Source organism: Salvelinus namaycush, chromosome 2, assembly GCF_016432855.1.
Source record: "Salvelinus namaycush isolate Seneca chromosome 2, SaNama_1.0, whole genome shotgun sequence".
In the NCBI taxonomy this organism is placed as follows: Eukaryota; Metazoa; Chordata; class Actinopteri; order Salmoniformes; family Salmonidae; genus Salvelinus; species Salvelinus namaycush.
In genome coordinates this window covers 18,067,532-18,089,584 of record NC_052308.1, presented here as the reverse complement: position 1 = coordinate 18,089,584, position 22,053 = coordinate 18,067,532, and the positions used below count along the sequence as shown (strand labels likewise).

The 22,053-nt window shown below is 42.7% G+C and overlaps 1 protein-coding gene across 1 annotated transcript in view; it reads right to left on the bottom strand.

Annotated features, from left to right (window-relative positions):
• The window catches only part of LOC120059702 (polyhomeotic-like protein 2), a 39,601-nt gene that overhangs the window by 14,212 nt on the left and 3,336 nt on the right, over positions 1 to 22,053 (bottom strand). Inside the window, exons 2-7 of the mRNA XM_039008763.1 lie at positions 6,628 to 6,856; positions 5,444 to 5,602; positions 5,145 to 5,231; positions 4,873 to 5,040; positions 2,874 to 3,026; positions 2,313 to 2,595 (exon numbers count right to left, since the gene is read on the bottom strand). Of these exons, the coding sequence (XP_038864691.1) occupies positions 2,313 to 2,595; positions 2,874 to 3,026; positions 4,873 to 5,040; positions 5,145 to 5,231; positions 5,444 to 5,602; positions 6,628 to 6,798 (1,021 nt within the window). The 5' untranslated portion in view covers positions 6,799 to 6,856. The remainder of the gene's footprint in view (positions 1 to 2,312; positions 2,596 to 2,873; positions 3,027 to 4,872; positions 5,041 to 5,144; positions 5,232 to 5,443; positions 5,603 to 6,627; positions 6,857 to 22,053) is intronic.

Sequence of the window (22,053 nt, the reverse complement as noted above, 5' to 3'; positions counted from 1 at the left end):
TGCTTCAAATCACAAAGACAACTGAAGAGAAGACTTGACACCAGGGACGGATTTGTTTGTTGAAAAAACTGAAAACCACACTGCAGTTAGCAGGGGCAGAGAACTAGACTTAGTCTGGAAGGTAGTCTTTGTGGGGTTTGATGCGGTGCTGTTCTGTGGGTGTAGTAGGGTGCTGGGAAGACTTGTCTGCCAAGGAGGAGGTGATGAAAAGACTAAAGTACACAATGACCAGAACAGCTGCTTCCAGCCAATCCCTATTCAAGGGAAAACGAGCTCCTGTCTGTGGTAGGAATAGCAGACACACTGCTGCTCCCACAAGATCTGCTCTCTTCTTCTCTCCGATGGCTCAATTACTACTCGGTCCTAAAATAGACGACAACACAAACTAGGCCTATTCCTGTGCTGTGTTCTCTCACAGCATGTTGAAAGTAAAACTGCTTTAGATATTTGTTATGTAGCATATTATTAGTATTATTATTATTGAGGGGTAGATTGGACTTGTGTTTCATTGAAGTATTTCCTTATTCAAAACTACAACATTCTGTTGCCTAACAGAAAAAAGGCGTCCGCATGCTTCAGAACCGAAATAGTTTGGAAAAGTTTGTGCATGTTACAACAATGTGACGTTTTGGACTTTTCCTTTGGCTGTTCAGGCACACACATCTTTCTGGAGGCAAGCCGAAATTCGGAGCCGAAGTCTAAGCCCCGTCGTCGGTGATTGGTCAACAGTAGGGATTCTTCAATAGTCTTTGTTGTCATTCAACAAAGAGACGACTTGTTTTCATGCACATTTTTTCATTGAGAAATACTGCACCAAACATCTTAAGTTAATGTAAAATTGTGGGACTAAGATCTCCTCGGCAAAAACGTAAATTCATGACAGATTTCTTGCGTTATCGTAGATTAATTCAGACTATTTTTTAGGAAGTGTATACTGGCTACGGTGTCTCAAAAGGGACAAAAAGTACTATTGCCACTTTTTTCCTCATTTTTCAAGCAAAGTGTTTTTTAAGGGGGTATATGATCACACTCGTTCGGTTTGCCTAGCCAACTTCGGCTAGCCGAACTGAGGCATGCTGATACCTTAGAGTCCATTGAAGAACCAACATATATAATGAATGACCCAGTTGATGCCAGTGCATATAGAATAAGATGGTAGAGCAGGGACTTATCGCAGGGATGTCCTTCATTCCAATAAGTAGCCCATACTAGAGAAATGTGAAGTTTGCTAATATGGGTGATAGTTAATGGGACAATTGATGGCTACAACCATCAAACTTGTAGTAGCAGTTTAAAGGATAATTTAAAACAAATGTGGTGCACATTAATGTTATAAACTTATCGTTCTATTTATCACATCAATTCAAGCTATGGATTTGTGTCCATGTCACCCAGCTCTATAAATTGAAGCCTCTTATCCAACCCTAAACCCCAGTCCACCGGGCAGACACCACAGCTGCTACCCCATCTCCCCCTTGTCTCATCCACTGTGAACTGACAGAATACTTCTCACATCTCCAGGGCACACCTGTCTGTTCCCCATGGCCACTGCCATGGCAACCCATGTTAATTTTATAAGTGTATGTAGCCAGGTTTTTAGATTCATCCTTCCTTTAGTTTAATCAGAATCCATTACTTAAACAAAGCGAGACAAAGACACAGTTGTGCAGTCGCACGCTCAGCTAATCCATCCAGTCTGGCGTATGGCAAAACACACAAAGTTAACCCATGCAGTGCTTAGCACACGCACTCTCTCACACACATACACACAGTCAGAGTTAATCTGTTCAACTGCTGGCATATACACAGCCATTCTCTGTGACAAAACCACCCAGCTGCTGACTTTCAGCCACACAATAAGTGGTCTAAAAAGATGCATCTGTGGCACAGAGTAGGTGTTGGGCGGTATCCAGATTTTCATACCATTTCTGTACCATACTGGGGTATACGGTATTACCGGGAGTGCACACAAGGGGCATTATTACGCACAAAACAACGCACAAGCAACAGGGAGCATGATCCAGGAGGGGATTGAATGTCTCTGCTGTAACCAATAAGCTTTATCTTGACATCTAGCCACTTAGCTAGCTTACTACAAACAGTCACAGGGGCAGTGTATTCAGTGTCACCATGGAGCTCAGCAAAATTATGCCTTCTCACAACAGCCAGTGGATTTACTGATGCTGGACAAAAAACGATATATCATTTCAGCAAACATGCCTAAATCTCCAAGCGGGGAATGGGTCAACTTCATGAAATAATATGAAAGCCAGTGTCTGTAGAAGCTAGCGAACGTTGGGGTTGATACATACCTGGAGTGCTGAGAGGCTGGCCACTCAAAGCCGTGACGCTGCGACTCATGTTTATAGCGCACACCTCCGTCACAATGCTCTCCCCCTTCTTGCTCCCAACTAAGGGGATGTCGGATGGGCTGCCCTTCCCCCCAGAGCCCCGGCTCCCCTGGCTGGGGTTTTTGATCAGGGGAGAGGGCTGGATGGCAACAGGGGTCTGCTTTAGGCTGAGGGCCTGGAGGTTGTGTGTTTGAAAGGAGGACATGGTCGCCCCCTGCTGGCTACGGATAGCCAGGTTCTGGACCTGAAAAGACACAGAGGTCAGGTGCTGGAGGCAATGACACATGGCCTGGGGCAAGAGAGGTGGGGTGCCCCACAGTCTAGGGTCTCCAGAATTAGTGAGAAATGCACTTTTTTTGACTAAATTAGTTATCACAGCATAACTGTAAACATAATGCATCTGCTATCCACCTGTATGAATGATGGTTCATTGTGCTGATATTATATGCCATCTAGTGCAGTTACTACAGCAACTCTGTGTGTATGGTATTAGCCTATAGCGTTGAGATAATAATAGCGTACCTGTGAGGGGGCAGACTGTTGTCCAGAGGACTGCGTGGAGCTCTCAGACTGGACTGCAGTCACTGTGGCCGTAGGTGTGAAGATGAGCTGGGGGGACAAAGGAACAGCACGGCCTAGGCTCCTAGCTACTTGCACAAGGTTGCTTTGCTGTGCCTGAAAATCACACACCAACATACAGTACCAGTCAAAAGTTTGGACACACCTACTCATTCAAGAGATGTTCTTTACTTTTACTATTTTCTACACTGTAGAATAATAGTGAAGACATCAAAACTATGAAATAACACATATGGAATCATGTAGTAACCAAAAAAGTGTTAAACAAATTTGAGATTCTTCAAAGTAACCACCCTTTGCCTTGATGACGGCTTTGCACACTCTTGGCATTCTCTCAACCAGCTTCATGAGGTAGTCACCTGGAATGCATTTCAATTAACATGTGTGCCTTGTTAAAAGTTAATTGTTGAATTTCTATCCTTCTTAATGCATTTGAGACAATCAGTTGTGTTGTGACAAGGTAGGGGTGGTATACAGAAGATAGCCCTATTTGGTAAAAGATGAAGTCCATATTTTGGCAAGAACAGCTCAAATAAGAGAAGGGAAACGACAGTCTATCATTACTTTAAGACATGAAGGTCAGTCAATGCGGAACATTTCAAGAACCTTGAAAGTTTCTTCAAGTGCAGTCGCAAAAACCATCAAGCGCTATGATGAAACTGGCTCTCATGACAGGAAGACACAGAGTTACCTCTGCTGCAGAAGATAAGTTCATTAGAGTTAACTGCACCTCAGATTGCAGCCCAAATAAATGCATCACATAGTTCAAGTAACAGACACATTCAACATCAACTGTTCAGGGGAGACTGCGTGAATCAGGCCTTCATGGTCAAATTGCTGCAAAGAAACCACTACTAAAGGACACCAATAATAAGAAGAGACTTGCTTGGGCCAAGAAACACATGCAATGAACATTAGACCAGTGGAAATCTGTCCTTTAGTATGATGAGTCCAAATTTTAGATTTTTGGTCCCAACAACCGTGTCTTTGTGAGAAGCAGACTAGGTGAACGGATGATGGTTCCCATCATGAAGAATGGAGGAGGAGGTGTGGTGGGGGTGCTTTGCTGGTGACACTGTCTGTGATTTATTTAGAATTTAAGACACACTTAACCAGCATGGCTACCACAGCATTATGCAGCGATACACCATCCCATCTGGTTTGCGCTTAGTTGGACTATCATTTGTTTTTCACAGGACAATGACCCATAAAACACTTCCAGTCTGTGTAATGGCTATTTGACCAAGAAGGAGAGCGATGGAGCGCTGCATGACCTGGCCTCCACAATCACCCGACCTCAACCCAATTGAGATGGTTTGGGATGAGTTGGACCGCAGAGTGAAGGAAAAGCAGCCAACAACTGCACAGCATATGTGGGAACTCCTTCAAGACTGTTGGAAAAGCATTCCTCATGAAGCTGGTTGAGAGAATGCCAAGAGTGTGCAAAGATGTCATCAAGGCAAAGGGTGGCTACTTTGAAGAATCTCAAATCTATTTTGATTTGTTAATTTTGGGGGGTTATTACACAATTCCATATGTGTTATTTCCTAGTTTTGATGTCTTCACTATTATTCTACAATGTAGAAAATAGTAAAAATAAAGAAAAACCTTTGAATGAGGAGGTGTCCAAACTTTTGACTGGTACTGTATGTGTAGACAATTCCTCCATGGGTTTGGGAACAGAAAAAGAATACTGTAAGCAGCTGATTTTTCTCTGTCGCTTTCTTTCACACTCACTCTCCCCATGCATCATGTGTCCAAAAATCTTTAAAAAATGTGAAGTAATCAGACTGAATTGATTCAGTTTGAGATGCAGGACAACCTTCCTACTACACTCCTTCCAACAGTGGTAGCACACACAAACACTTCCATCACACTAAGCCTCCAGACGTGTGGCTAAGACAGCTAGTGTGTGCCAGTGGGCATGCTCCTGGGGATTTACCATCTGGGCACGCAGGTACATATGAGCCTGACTGGCAGTGAGGGGGGTGGGGCTGGACGAGCTGCCCAGGAGCACGGCCTGCTGGGAGATGCTGCCGGCTGGGGCCGAGCTGACACTCTGGGTTCGGCTGATCATCTGGGCTGCAGCCGGGGACGTGGTCAGGTTAATCTGGGGACAGGACAGAGAAGACAGAAAGGATTACAGAACATCACCAACAACAAAAACATTACACATCTATGAACCCGGCCCCTAAGTTACTAGACATGACTCACTGCACTCACTGTGGCCTGGGATGATCCTGTTTGCTGGGATGAAGTGCCATTTTGGGTGGAGCTCTGCCTTCCTGCCGCAATACTGGCCTGTGGCATGACAGGTGAGAACAGTTAGGGGATCAACACTTACAGTATATTTCTCTTCATCTGAAGATAACTGTTAGATTTACTAACTAAACTTTCAGAACCCTAACCCCAGCACTGACCTTATCTCACGTCTTTGTTAAAATCCTAACACAGCTTGTTGGCGGCCTGTTTAATTCGCCAGTTTAACAGTCTCTTGTGTCTTCAGTGCTCACCTGCTGTACGGCGGCTAGGCTCTGGAGCTGTGCATTGCTCAGGTGCTGCTGCTGGAGGGCTGCTGTCTGCAGCATGAGGTGCTGCTGCTGCGCTGCGTACATCTGCTGCAGGTACTGCGCAGCCGTGTTGGGCTGCCGGTGCAACGCCTGCTGGATCACCTTCAGTACACAGGGAGCAAGAGACAGGTTAGCGGTTTGGGTAACATTCTCAACAACAGGCTCTAAAAAGGACTTACTGGGTTGGAGTAATGCTCTGAAAAAAATAAGTCCCAATTGCACTGTTTTTACTGAGCCATTGAAAAGCAGGTATGGGAGATTCCTACGGTATATTGGTCCCGTTGCAAAATGTGCTTCTCATGTAGGGAGAACAGGCTCACTTCTGCACCCCCTGCACATTGTAATGGACTTAATCGCATCCTATGCTCACCCCTATGGCCTTGAGCACATATTTTCTTCAATCTTCATGATACATTTTTTTACTGACAGCCTCAGCATAGTTGCCAAAGCAACATGAGAGATGGATTGACCCAGAGCACATAGCCTAATAGAGCTTCTCTGACCTAAGCTTCCAAGGGTGAAAAGAGGGCGGAGATTGTGATGGAACATCCATTCACTTCTCTCTTATTGAGCCCAAATGACAAGCCTTGCACTATGTTAAGTAGGCCGGTAGTGACAATGCTGCTAGTTCCCTACGGGCAGATGAGTGCATACATTTGAAAGAAAGGATAGAAGAGACCTAAGATCTGTCTGTCACCCTTTAAGAGGAGGGTAAACTGAGAGCCTAATCCAAGCTGAGTTTCACATTGGTCAATGGGCAAATAGCAGAGGACAGAGCCTGGAACTTGGAACCATAGCAACCCTGATCTGCTGTCGTCAGTATTGATAGATTACATGATGCCAGTGTACTACATCAAATAACAATGCGAAAAAATTATCAAATTGCACCTTTGTCTAAATGTAATAAAAGTCTTGTTTATTATAAGCAGTGTAGTAAATTCCATAGTGAGCTAAGTGCAATACTGCCCGATTTACGGTGCATGCATGGTTTAACCAGCAGATGGCAGTAGGGCAATGACAATTTCATTATTGCAGGGAACGCAAATGGAGAAAACGGTTTATGCAAAACAAGTGTATGTGGGTGTGTGTCACACTGGACTGGCATGTTTTTTTACCCTGAAGTTTACCTGAACCGTCTGCCTGTCAGGAATCCCGCTGTACACAGAGATCTGAGGCACAGCCTGCCTTCCTGTGCTGTTGCTGCTGGTGGTAGTGCTGCTACTGGTCGTACTGGTGCTGGCGGCAGTGGCTCCAGTGCTGCTGGCACTAGAGGCTGGAGGCCCCTGCTCACTGTCCATGGTGCCCTCTCCTCGTTTGGCCCTTCCCCTGCTGCCCTTTGGACAAGCTCTCCTGAACCTAAAAGACAGGAAACAGGGACGTTAAAATGAAGCTATAGGGCTCAGACATATTGGGCCATGTTCATGACAGTCACTGTGTAAGCCCACTCAGTATAACTTAACAAAACATCCCTAAAGCCTATAAGCCTGTATAAGCATGACATGACGCTCCTAAGGCGATATACAATGTATCATAGTGTATACATACTTCTCTTATTTCAGTATGTGCTAAAATGAGACAGAATGAGTTATTTACAGGTGCAGGAATGCAGGATGTCCATATAACATTAGTGAATGACGAAAATACCAAACTATGTACACAAAACAAAAAGGAAATTGAGTTACAAATACGTTTTCGCTGAATAAACTTTAAGATCCCTAGACAGCTAAATACAAATGCATAAGCGACATGGCACATCTTACAATGACATTGTTCATTAGGAATATAGCCCCTCTTTGTTTCACAACCTCAGCAGACTGAAAACAATTAAATTGCCTATCCCTTCCCTGAACAATACCTCTTGGTCCAATAAAAGGGGTAAATTAAAATCAGACTTCAAAACAGGTTCAAGTACCTCAATTTTAATTATAAACATTAAATTGTAAACAGAAAATATCTCAATGTACAGCTAATATTTTGGCCTTCAGTATTCATATTTACCAATACACATTCAATAAACATAATTACCTGAATATGACCTGCCCATATTTTTATTTAGCTAGCTAATGTTCTTTATACTGTGTAACATCGTTATGTTAATGTCTAACATCGCTATGAAGGCCAAGCAGAATTTGATACAAAATGTCTAAAGGGAACATATTATTAAAGACTTTTCATAAGTGGATCTGTTGTTGACCCACTTCTTCTCTGTTTACCTCATGTCAAAATAAAACAGACCCACAATAATCCAACAGACCCACGTTTGGAAAGTATTTTTATTAATACGTTCCTTTAGATATTTTGTCTCTAATTCCCCGGTTATAAGGACCAACCATCCAGACCACCGGCAGAGTAAGTTGAAATTGAATTTTATTAAACTTCTGGCTTCCTGCCGTCTGTTAAGGTTTTTTTGCAACCCAATTCCCAACAACGCTAGTGTCAATATACCAGCGTTGCTAAAAGCATCTAGCAAGGGTGATGATATGCATACTTGGCCTTCATAGCGATTTTACACATTAACATGTTACACAGTATCAAGAACACTAGCTAGCTAAATAAAAAATTAGCAGGTCATATTCAGGCACTTATGTTTTGGTCCATGAATGGGGAATAGAGGAGAATGAGTGAGTTAGGAAACTAGATAACTAGCTCGATGCAGTCCACATCGTCACAGGCCCCATCACACCCAGGCGTGATGCACCGATGCTATCTCTTGGACATCATCAGCACACAAAAAGCCATTGTGAAAACAGGAAAGCTAGCTTCACGTCCACTGTGTCACAAATGTTGAATACAATTCCATTTGAACTTATTCCGCCAATTGTCCATGCAGTTGGTTCTTATATAGGGTGGAATTTGACAAAATATCCAAAGGAACATATAAATAAACGTGAGTTTGCAGCAGGTGCATGGCATATCACCTCCTCGCTGCTTCAACACATGTCAAAATAAAAGTAATGCACGTGCTCCTTATGTGCGCAAGCAAGCGATAACTTGTGGGGGACTTTTATTTTGACAGAGGAAGAGTGCAGCAGACCCACGTTTGGAAAGTTAGTTTATTATTATGTTCCTTTGGATATTTTATCTCAAATTCCGACCTATATAAGAACCAAACCCATGGACAATAGGCAACTTAATTTGATTCAACATTCGTGACAGACAGGGGGACGTGTAGGTTTTCATCAATACAAATGTCCGTAACCATCACACCATGCGTGAGCTCTCTGGTGAATGAAGGCCGTTGTGTTTTCATATTGAAATTCATAACAGAGAAGAGGAACTGAGTTTCAGGGGCCTTTTAAAAATAAACTAACCCAACGCCATTCTCAGATTACCACAACAATAACCCACTTAATTCAACATGTCTAATGGTGAGCATTAAATCCAATTTGGTAGGGGCAGAAAAATGCAAGTTCTGAAAGATAATGAATTCCAGTGACATATTTAAGTGAAAGAAGGGTGTATCTAACCACAGCTGGACTGACAACATAAGGACTTAAATGACAGTTAAAGTACACCTATACCGATACTGTATCTACTCCAATCACTCTTTTTTTTTTTGACTTTTGGCTGCTGAACCCTTTCTGTCCTCAACATGTGAGAATGAACAGATTAGTAGTTGACTCTAGAGCATCCCAGTGACTGTCTGTCACCCTAGTGCTCTGCTGCCCCATTAGCAGAGGAAGTGAGGTTCAGTAGACTGGGCAGATGAGATGGATGGGCTGAGAGAGCAGAACAGCTGACGGGGTTAAGAAAGCTGGGAGGGAGGAAGGTGGACTGGGAAAGAGAGAACCTAGGGCAGAGATTGAGTTTTTGGAATGTATTGTGGATTTTGACTGTGTGAGTGGTTGGGGGAGGGTTGTGATGGAAATAATTAAGATCTTTAACAGCTATGCTGCAATTCCTAAGCTATTTTCTCTTCCCTCCTTTTAATTCTGCTTTCAGTGGATTCAGGCATAGCCATAACATACAGTGCACTGTAGGTTAAGAAACATTGAGTGGTGACAAACCTCACCTTTTCCACCATAATGTCTGGTACTGTGTATTACAACCTCATGCACAACCAGACTAACTCCAACACACAGCATCATACAGTTACAGGTTATCCATGGCTATACAATACAACAGCATTATTCTGCCAAAAATTCCAATCATTGAGAGCATTATTTCACATCTGGATGTACCCCCTATAATTAAGCCTGCTCCAGAGAGAGAGTTATGCCTGACATCTAGTCTGGTTACACAGGGATTTTGGATCGAACAAAGCATTGTTCTCTTCATCATGGTGTAGGGAACAGCCTTGGTCTTATTGCCTTTTCTGGCAATCCTGCTGCCCCTGTCTCTCCAAGAGGAATCACTCACCCATCAGTCATGGAACTCTACTCCCCCACAACTGGCAGGCAGCAGGAATCCTGTACTGGGTCGCTGTTGGTGAGAGCACAGGGCTACACTAGGAGTGGGCTGTATCGCAAACCAAGTCTCTAGACACAGAGATGTAACAAATATGCTTTTGGATTCATGGGCTTGCTCTTGTCATTCCAGACCAAAATAAGAGACAGTCTGGTGTCAATTTGCATTTTTCTCTACAGAGCTAAGAGTGCAGTAAGGGCAGTAGCCCCCATCACTTAACGAGGACCAGACGGTTTGTGTTGACACAAATATATATATATATATATACCACAAAATGCATTAGTCAAATTATCGGGATCAATATAGTAAAAGAGCACAGCTAATGTACATCAATGGCTTTTAGAAAGGCTTTATGGGTATAATAGAACAAGGGGTGCTGCAGAGACAACGCCCCCAATGCTCCTACCTCCTCTGGGCCTCCCAGCGTGCTGCGGGAGTGTGATGCCCCATCCCCCGGGACCCTGGTCCTGTAGGATGCTGCTCCTCTTTGTCTGACTATGTCTGTGTGGTGGATTCAAACATTAGCCTCTCTCTCTCTCTCTCTATCCCCTACTATCACTCTGCTCCCCATCCCAACATCAACACAGACACAGCCTGCCAACCAGGCCTCTGCCTTCCTCCTGATTATGAGGTATCCTAGCGACAGCCAACTGGGTGCCTATGGAATCCAGTGCAGTGCAGGATGCTGATTGGTCAGAAGGACACTCTCTAATGAAGATGATAATGATTTCACCCTCTACCCTCCCCCTGCCAGAATACTGAATATGGTAGCATGAAGCCTCTGCCATATAATAGCCAAACCATCACCAAAATCATATTGGATAAGCACAAAACTCAATCTGTAAATGTATAGAGCTATCTATTTATTTTACAGAAAATGTTATTCAATCTGTTATTATTGCATTAGGCTATAACATATAAGTCTATAAGCATACATTGTAGTCCACACATGAACATTCAGGATAGGGTCATATACAATGCCTTCGGAAAGTATTCAGACCCCTTGACTTTTTCCATATTTTGTTTCAGCCTTATTTTAAAATGTATCAAATATATTTTTTCTTCATAATTTACACATAACACCCCATAATGACAAAGAGAAAACAGGTTTATAAAACAGAAATACCTTTACATAACTATTCAGACCCTTTGCTATGAGACTCGAAATTGAGCTCAGGTGCATCCTGTTTCCATTGATCATCCTTGAGATGTCTCTACAACTTGATTGGACTCCACCTGTGGTAAATTCAATTGATTGGACATGATTTAGAAAGGCACACACCTGTCTATATAAGGTCACACAGTTGACAGTGCATGTCAGAGCAAAAACCAAGCCATGAGGTCGAAGGAATTGTCCGTAGAGCGCCGAGACAGGATTGTGTCAAGGCACAGATCTGGGGAAGGGTACCAAAAATATTTCTGCAGCATTGAAGGTCCCAAGAACTCAGTGGCCTCCATCATTCTTAAATTGAAGAAGTTTGGAACCACCAAGACTCTTCCTAGAGCTGGCCGCCCGGCCAAACTGAGCAACCGGGGATGGCCTTGGTCAGGGAGGTGACCAAGAACCGATAGTCACTGACAGAGCTCTAGAGTTCCTCTGTGGAGGAGAATCTTTCAGAAGGACAACCATCTCTGCAGCACTCCACCAATCAGGCCTTTATGGTAGAGTGCCCAGACGGAAGCCACTCCTCAAAAAAAGCCTGCTAGGAGTTTGTCTGAGTCTTTAGGTGCCTTTTGGCAATGAGAAAGAAGATTCTCTGGTCTAATGAAACCATGATTGAACTCTTTGGCCTGAATGCCAAGTGTCACGTCTGGAGGAAACCTGGCACCATCCCTACGGTGAAGCATGGTGGTGGCAGCATCATGCTGTGTGGATGTTTTTCCACAAGCAGGGACTGAGAGACTAGTCAGCCAAAGATGAACAGAGCAAAGTACAGAGAGATCCTTGATGAAAACCTGCTCCAGAGTGCTCAGGACCTCAGACTAAGGTTCACCTTCACACAGTACAACGACCCGAAGCACACAGCTAAGACAACGAAGGAGTGTCTTCAGGACAAGTCTCTGAATGTCCTTGAGTGGCCTAGCCAGAGACTGGATTGAACATCTCTGGAGAGACCTGAAAATAGCTGTGCAGCAACGCTCCCAATCCAAACTGACAGAGCTTGCGAGGATCTGCTGAGAGGAATTGTGAGAAACTCCCCAAATACAGGTGTGCCAAGCTTGTAGCGTCATACCCAAGAAGCCTTGAGGCTGTAATCTCTGCCAAAGAAGCTTCAACAAAGGGCTGAGTAAAGGGTCTGAATACTCATGTACAGTTGACATCAGAAGTTTACATAGACCTTAGCCAAATACATTTAAACTGTTTTTCACAATTCCTGATCCAAGTAAAAATTCCCTGTCTTAGGTCAGTTAGGATCACCACTTTATTTTAAGAATGTGAAATGTCAGAATAATAGTAGAGAGAATTATTTATTTCAGATTTTCTTTCTTTCAACACATTCCCAGTGGGTCAGAAGTTTACATACACTCAATTAGTATTTGGTAGCAATACCTTTAAATTGTTTAACTTGGGTCAAACGTGTTGGGTAGCCTTCCACAAGCTTCCCACAATAAGTTGGGTGAATTTTGGCCGATTCCTCCTGACAGAGCTGGTGTAACTGAGTCAGGTTTGTAGGCCTCCTTGCTCGCACACACTTTTCAGTTCTGCCCACAAATGTTCTGTAGGATTGAGGTCATGGCTTTGTGATGGCCACTCCAATACCTTGACTTTGTTGTCCTTAAGCCATTTTGTCACAACTTTGGAAGTATGCTTGGGGTCATTGTCCATTTGGAAGACCCATTTGCAACCAAGCTTTAACTTCCTGACTGATGTCTTAAGATGTTGCTTCAATGTATCCATATAATTTTCCTCCCTCATGATGCCATCTATTTTGTGAAGTGTACCAGTCCCTCCTGCAGCAAAGCACCCCCACAACATGATGCTGCCACCCCCGTGCTTTACGGTTGGGATGGTGTTCTTCAGCTTGCAAGCATCCCCCTTTCTCCTTCAAACATAACAATGGTCATTTTTGCAAAACAGTTTTATATTTTTGACCAGAGGACATTTCTCCAAAAAGCACGATTTTTGTCCCCATGTGCAGTTGCAAACCGTAGTCTGGCATTTTTATGGCGGTCTTGGAACAGTGGTTTCCTCCTTGCTGAGCAGTCTTTCAGGTTATGTCGATATAGGACTTGTTTTACAGTGGATATAGATACTTTTGTACCCGTTTCCTCCAGCATCTTCACAAGGTCCTTTGCTGTTGTTCTGGGATTGACTTGCACTTCTCGCACCAAAGTACGTTCATCTCTAGGAGACAGAACGCTTCTCCTTCCTGAGTGGTATGACGGCTGCGTGGTTCCATGGTGTTTATACTTGTGTACTATTGTTTGTACAGATGAACGTGGTACCTTCAGGCATTTGGAAATTGCTCTCAAGGATGAACCAGACTTGTAAAGGTCTACAATCTTTTTTCTGAGATCTTGGCTGATTTCTTTTGATTTGGCCATGATGTCAAGCAAAGAGGCACTGAGTTTGAAGGTAGGCCTTGAAATACATCCACAGGTACACCTACAATTGACTCAAATGATTAGCCTATCAGAAACTTCTAACGCCATGACATCATTTTCGGGAATTTTCCAAGCTGTTTAAAGGAACAGTCAACTTAGTGTATGTAAACTTCTGACCCACTGGTATTGTGATACAGTGAATTATAAGTGAAATAATCTGTCTGTAAACAATTGTTGGAAAAAATACTTGTGTCATGAACAAAGTAGATGTCCTAACACACTTGTCAAAACTATAGTTTGTTAACAAGAAATTTGTGGAGTGGTTGAAAAACAAGTTTTAATGACTCCAACCTAAGTGTATGTAAACTTCCGACTTCAACTGTAAATGTGATATCTGTTTTCTAAAAACCTGTTTTTGCTTTGTCATTTTGGGGTATTCTGTGTAGATTGAGAATTTAATACATTTTAGAATAAGGCTGTAACGTAACAAAATTTGGAAAAGTCAAGGGGTCTGAATACTTCCGAATGCACTGTATGCTAGCTGTAGGAATCCTTTAGGAAATAAGCTAATAGGAACTGGAAAAAAACTAGGCGATATTATTGGGTATTATGGCAGTCTGATTTATTGAGTACATTTCTCAAATTAATTAATTATCTCAATTACAATAACAACCACAATTATAAAGAGTTGTTTCATTATGATGCAAGTAAATGGAAACAATTATTGGATAGGCCTATAGCCTAGTCCTAAAAACTAAATTCCCCCAACAAGAGCAAAATTAGATGCAGTGGAATTCAAACTTGGCTTGGGCAGTATACTGGGGTATTTGGAAATATCCACGGAATGTTTTTTCAATACCGTTAAAACTATTTACCCGAAGTTTTTCAATAAATTGTATTATTTGTAGCTACTTAAGTGAATACCTGGCGTCAACTTGTGCAATACGTTAAGAGATAAATCAGATTGCGTTCTACATTTCACCTGTCACATTATTTTACATTATGAAGATTACTGTAGTTCCCCAGAACAGTTGAGCCAGTCACGTATTTGTTTGTAAATAGCACAACGGGAGAAAGCAGGACCAGGTCAGTCCAGCTGTGTATTGACAGGGGTTGCATTTCATATCGAAAGTCAGTGTTTTTTTGATTCAATAGAGTGATCAGGGACGTGCAACTGGGGCTGAACCCAATTTGTCGACAGGTCGATTGTTTGGTCGACCAAGATTTTTGTTGTTGTCGAGCAGTAGCAAATAAATAAATAAATAAACTCAGCAAAAAAAGAAACGGCCCCTTTTCTGGACCCTGTCTTTCAAAGATAATTCGTAAAAATCCAAATAACTTCACAGATCTTCATTGTAAAGGGTTTCCCATGCTTGTTCAATGAACCATAAACAATTAATGAACATGCACAGTCGTTAAGACACCAACAGCTTACAGACGGTAGGCAATTAAGGTCACAGTTATGAAAACTTAGTACATTAAAAAGGCCTTTCTACTGACTCAAAAAAACACCAAAAGAAAGATGCCCAGGGTCCTTGCTCATCTGAGTGAATGTGCCTTAGGCATGCTGCAAGGAGGCATGAGGGCTGCAGATGTTGCCAGGGCAATAAATTGCAATGTCCGTACTGTGAGACGCCTAAGACAGTGCTCGGGGAGAAAGGACGGACAGTTGATCGTCCTCACAGTGGCAGACCACGTGTAACAACACCTGCACAGGATCGGTACATCCGAACATCACACCTGCGGGACAGGTACAGGCAGGCAACAACAACTGCCCAAGTTACACCAGGAACGCACAATCCCTCACAGCTCACACTGTCCGCAATATGCTGAGAGAGGCTGGACTGAGGGCTTGTATGCCTGTTGTAAGGTAGGTCCTCACCAGACATCACCGGCAACGTGGCCTATGGGCACAAACACACCGTCACTGGACCAGACAGGACTGGCAAAAAGTGCTCTTTACTGACGAGTCACGGTTTTGTCTCACCAGGGGTGATGGTCGGATTCGCGTTTATCGTCGAAGGAATGAGCGTTACACCGAGGCCTGTACTCTGGAGCGGGATCGATTTGGAGGCGGGGGTCCGTCATGGTCTGTGGCGGTGTGTCACAGCATCATTGGACTGAGCTTGTTGTCATTGCAGGCAATCTCAACGCTGTGCGTTACAGGGAAGACATCCTGATCCCTCATGTGGTACCTTTCCTGCAGGCTCATCCTGACATGACCCTCCAGCATGACAACGCCACCAGCCATACTGCTCGTTCTGTGCGTGATTTCCTGCAAGACAGGAATGTCAGTGTTCTGCCATGGCCAGCAAAGAACCCGGATCTCAATCCCATTGAGCATGTCTGGGACCTGTTGGATCGGAGGGTGAGGGCTAGGGCTATTCCCCCCAGAAATGTCCGGGAACTTGCAGGTGCCTTGGTGGAAGAGTGGGGTAACATCTCACAGCAAGAACTGGCAAATATGGTGCAGTCCATGAGGAGGAGATGCACTGCAGTACTTAATGCAGCTGGTGGCCACACCAGATACTGACTGTTACTTTTGATTTTGACCCCCTCTTTGTTCAGGGACACATTATTCAATTTCTGTTAGTCACATGGCTGTGGAACTTGTTCAATTAATGTCTCAGTTGTTGAATCTTGTTATGTTCATACAAATATTTACACATGTTAAGTGTGCTGAAAATAAACGCAATTGACAGTGAGAGGACGTTTCTTTTTTGCTGAGTTTATATATATTTTTATGGCACATGAGACACCTGTCTGAGTCGAGCCAATCTCAGTGAAATAATCATTTCGTAGATTCTGCCATTACTCAGATTTTTCCGGTAATAAACTACACGAGGAGTCGGCAACCTTTCTCATGTGGAATGCTAATTTATCTGATAATTTGGCATTTGGAAATTGCTCCCAAGGATGAACCAGACTTGTGGAGGTCTACAATTTTGTTTGAGGTCTTGGCTGATTTCTTTTGATATTCTCATGTCAAAGAGGCACTGAGTTTGAAGGTAGGCCTTGAAATAAATCCACAGGTACACCTCCAATTGACTCAAATGATGTCAATTAGCCTATCAGAAGCTTCTAAAGCCATGACATCATTTTCTGGAATTTTCCAAGCTGTTTAAAAGGCACAGTCAACTTAGTGTATGTAAACTTCTGACCCACTGGAATTGTGATACAGTGAGTTAAGTGAAATAATCTGTCTAAACAATTGTTGGAAAAATTACTTGTGTCATGCACAAAGTAGTTGTCCTAAACGACTTGCCAAATCTATAGTTTGTTAACAAGAAATGTGTGGAGTGGTTGAAAAACAAGTTTTAATGACTCCAACCTAAGTGTATGTAAACTTCCGATTTCAACTGTATTTTGAAAACATTTTTGGGAGATGCGATGGATCATTGGGGATCATTCAATATTCCCTTTCTTTTGATGTTCAGTGAAATCATCCCATGTGAAGAGTCAACTAATTTAATTAAAGTAAAATTCGTAACTAAATTATTATTCTTTTTTTCTATTGGAAGGATTTAATCATTTGTAATTATGTCTACTTATGATAAGGTAAAATGTTTATGTTTCTGTCTCCATATAAGATGTTAAACATATCCAATGCAAAAAACATTACATTTAAATGGTATTAATATAAATTTGCATATATTTCCGTTAATTCACATATATTCCTGTTAATTCCCATATATTCCCGTTAATTCCCACGGAAAGTTTCCACCTCTGAATATTCCCCAAAATGTGCAACCCTAGTAATGACGCCGCGTAACATTTAGAGCTACACGTGCAACAAAGCATTCCTAACCTAGCCCACCATGTCTGCAACAAGTCGAGCAGTCATTTGAAAGAGTAAAAAAATTTCAGCGAGACAACTCCAAGGCGAAATACATTAACGGCAAGATAATGGAATTCATTGCCCTTGACAATCAACTGTTCTCTGTCGTGGGTGATGTTAGCTTTCACCGACTGGTTGAGCACCGGTACACACTACCAAGTCCGCAATTTTTCAGATGTTGCCCTACCAGAGTTACACAGTAATAGCGTCACTGCTATTAGCGTCACGACTGACATTTGGACCAGCGATATCAGCCCCATGAGCATGCCGAGTCTGACAACAGTGGGTTGTTGAGGATTTCGTACTGAGGAAAGTCGTATTGCATGTTCAAGAATATGCTGGTTGTCATACCGCTGCTGCCATTTCAATGGCATTTGAGAACATGTTTGAAACTTGTAAATATGAACACACTAGCTAGCTCCAGTCGAACAACTGACTCGAGAAATAATCTCATCAACTGAGCCTGCAGCAGACGTGCTATCCTCTGTCATGGCATTGAAACGCCTGCTCAACAAAACTGCAGACACAAGCTGTGAACAAGCGATTCGGTGGCAATCTCTCTTTACTGTGTCGTCACCATGCTCAATGCTATGTACAAGGACCGCTACTTCGATGCAGACAAAAAACAGGGTTTACGTGAAGGAACTGTAGTGACGCCTTTTGCACTGAGATGCAGTGCCTTAGACCGCTGCGTCCCCGTGTGTGTGTTAACTATACTAGAATGCTTAAAAGGCTGCACATTTTATTTTATTATCGGTTATCAGTATTGTTGTTGTTTTTTCCGGCAAGGAAAATATCGGTATTGGCCAAAAATGTAATATCGGTGCATCACTACTTGCTAGTTAAGTAAGTGGCTGAATTAATAAGGTGACGGGGCATCATATTGTGTTAGCTTTCTGCCGTGTTTGAGAAGTCAAAGCCATTTGGATGAGTTATCTGTAAAGCTGCCACTGCTATCTTTTTCCTTTAATTTTTTCTCCTCTCTGTTTTCGGCACGTCTGCTCCTCCCCCATCTTCTCCAAGCAGAGCAGGCAGGCCCGTTGCCATAGCGACTCCAGACTCATTAGGGCTGTCCCTGACAAAAATTTGGTCGATTAGTCTACATTTTTAAACGTGTATTTCTCCACATAGACACACCCTATGTGTTTTAATAAAAGCCACTATATGCATTGAGCTTGTCTGATGCATTAAGCTTACGGTTTGATGAAATAAGACAAACGCCTCAAGAGGGCACCAGAGATCTAGATAACCAGAAGAAAAGAAAAACTTAACCTGACCCAACTATTCTTCTCCGGCTCCTGCTGGCTTTCTCAAATTCTGAAGTTTCCGATAATACGCGACACGAGGAGTCGGCAACCTTTCTCATGTTGAATGCCAATTTATCTTACCATTTTTACCAATCTGCAAACCAGTTACGGTTTTCATATGCACATTTTCATTCAACAGTTTCATTGAATTTATAATAACATCTTCATATCTCAAAATCATTGTCATGTAGTTAATCAAAATTCTATCCAAATATAAATGAAAATAATTAACCTAAAAAATTACTTCTATTGCCACTGCCAAGGCTGTAAAAATAGCCTACATAATTCCAACAAATAAAAACATTGCAGCCTGCAGGTAGAAAATATCTTGATGACTGGAACGAATTGCAAAAATCACTGAAGCTGGATAATCATATCTCCCTCACTAACTTTTAAGCATCAGCTGTCAGAGCAGCTTACCGATCATTGAATCTGTAAATAGCCCACCCAACTACCTCATCCCCATATTGTTATTTATTTTTTGCTCCTTTGCATCCCAGTATCTCTACTTGCACATTCATCTTCTGCACATCTATCACTCCAGTGTTTAATTGCTAAATTGTAATTATTTTGCCACTATGGCCTATTTATTGCCTTACCTCCCTAATCTTACTACATTTGCACACACTGTATATTGATTTTTCTATTGTGTTATTGTCTGTACGTTTCTTTATTCCATGTGTAACTCTGTGTTGTTTGTGTCGCACTGCTTTGATTTATCATGGCCAGGTCGCAGTTGTAAATGAGAACTTGTTGTCAACTGGCCTACCTGGTTAAATAAAAGGTGAAATAAATGTTTTTAAAAATCCAGATTTTCATACAGTCTTACTGTTTCTGTACCATACCGGCTATACGGTATAACCAGAAGTGCACACAAGGGGCGCTATATTTGACATACAAAAAAATGTAAGCAACAGGGATCTATGATCCAGGAGGGGATTGAATGTCTCTGCTGTAACCAAGAAGCTTGAGCTTGACATCTAGCCACTTAGCTAGCATGTTAGCAAACCAAATGCATTGCTGGAGCCCTGAGCTGGATATCATTTATTTGACGCATCTTAGATTTCTACTTATAGTTATAAGCAGTGGCGTAGCACGCACCCCCACAATGTAGGGATGCCCTCAACCCCCCCCCCCCAAAAAAAAAATTTGGGCCCCGGTATACAGTATAAATGGTATATCCCCCATGCCTAGTAACAAGAGAGAAAGTCTCCCTTGATCCAGAGGCCGGATCGACCTGGGGTGTAATTGAGCTGTCTGACTCGGATGGACTTTTATTACACAGCTGAGTAGGCCATTACAAAGAGAGTCTGGCCCCCTTCCAGGTGTGTGTGTCTACGACTTGTGGCAGTGTGTGCCTTCGTAAGTGTGGATGCGTGTGTGTGTGTATTGACAATTAGCCACACGTGGCCCATTCACTAAGGATGTGTGGCAGTAAGGCTGCACAAATAATCAAATTTAGATAGAAAATTCAATATCCATATTGCAAGAGGCTGTGAATCTGCAAGATTTTGAAACGCCACTCTGCCGCATGTAATGTCCATTTTAATAGTTTACTCCATTTGCTACTTGAGTCATCTCTCCCCCGCTTCCCACACACACCAGGCCCCGCCCCTGTCAATCAAGGAGTGCAGTTGCTCGAACACCACTACTTGCCGTTCCAAGTTCACTGTGCATGGTGATTAATTTTATCTCTATTTGTGCTTTTTGTGACTCCTCTCTTTGGCTGGAAAAATGGCTGAATTTTTCTGTGAGTTGGTGGTGACCTAACATAATCGTTTGTGGTGAAAAGCCTATTTGAAATCGGATACTTTGGTGGGATTAACAACAAGATTACCTTTAAAATGGTATAAGATACATGTATGTTTGAGGAATTTTAATTATGAGATTTCTGTTTGAATTTGGCGCCCTGCACTTTCACTGGCTGTTGTCATATCATCCCGTTAACGGGATTGCAGCCATAAGAAGTTAAACAACACATCGGGCCGATACCGATGTTGGCATTTTTAGCTAATATTGTCCAATTCCGATATGTTCACCTACAGTGGGGCAAAAAAGTATTTAGTCAGCCACCAATTGTGCAAGTTCTCCCACTTAAAAAGATGAGAGGCGCCTGTAATTTTCATCATAGGTACACTTCAACTATGACAGACAAAATGAGAAGAAAAAAAATCCAGAAAATCACATTGTAGGATTTTTTATGAATTTATTTGCAAATTATGGTGGAAAATAAGTATTTGGTCACCTACAAACAAGCAAGATTTCTGGCTCTCACAGACCTGTAACTTCTTCTTTAAGAGGCTCCTCTGTCCTCCACTCGTTACCTGTATTAATGGCACCTGTTTGAACTTGTTATCAGTATAAAAGACACCTGTCCACAACCTCAAACAGTCACACTCCAAACTCCACTATGGCCAAGACCAAAGAGCTGTCAAAGGACACCAGAAACAAAATTGTAGACCTGCACCAGGCTGGGAAGACTGAATCTGCAATAGGTAAGCAGCTTGGTTTGAAGAAATCAACTGTGGGAGCAATTATTAGGAAATGGAAGACATACAAGACCACTGATAATCTCCCTCGATCTGGGGCTCCACGCAAGATCTCACCCCGTGGGGTCAAAAATCCCAGAACCACACGGGGGGACCTAGTGAATGACCTGCAGAGAGCTGGGACCAAAGTAACAAAGCCTACCATCAGTAACACACTACGCCGCCAGGGACTCAAATCCTGCAGTGCCAGACGTGTCCCCCTGCTTAAGCCAGTACATGTCCAGGCCCGTCTGAAGTTTGCTAGAGAGCATTTGGATGATCCAGAAGAAGATTGGGAGAATGTCATATGGTCAGATGAAACCAAAATAGAACTTTTTGGTAAAAACTCAACTCGTCGTGTTTGGAGGACAAAGAATGCTGAGTTGCATCCAAAGAACACCATACCTACTGTGAAGCATGGGGGTGGAAACATCATGCTTTGGGGCTGTTTTTCTGCAAAGGGACCAGGACGACTGATCCGTGTAAAGGAAAGAATGAATGGGGCCATGTATCGTGAGATTTTGAGTGAAAACCTCCTTTCATCAGCAAGGGCATTGAAGATGAAATGTGGCTGGGTCTTTCAGCATGACAATGATCCCAAACACACCGCCCGGGCAACGAAGGAGTGGGTTCGTAAGAAGCATTTCAAGGTCCTGGAGTGGCCTAGACAGTCTCCAGATCTCAACCCCATAGAAAATCTTTGGAGGGAGTTGAAAGTCCGTGTTGCCCAGCAACAGACCCAAAACATCACTGCTCTAGAGGAGATCTGCATGGAGGAATGGGCCAAAATAACAGCAACAGTGTGTGAAAACCTTGTGAAGACTTACAGAAAACGTTTGACCTCTGTCATTGCCAACAAAGGGTATATAACAAAGTATTGAGATACATTTTTGTTATTGACCAAATTATTATTTCCCACCATAATTT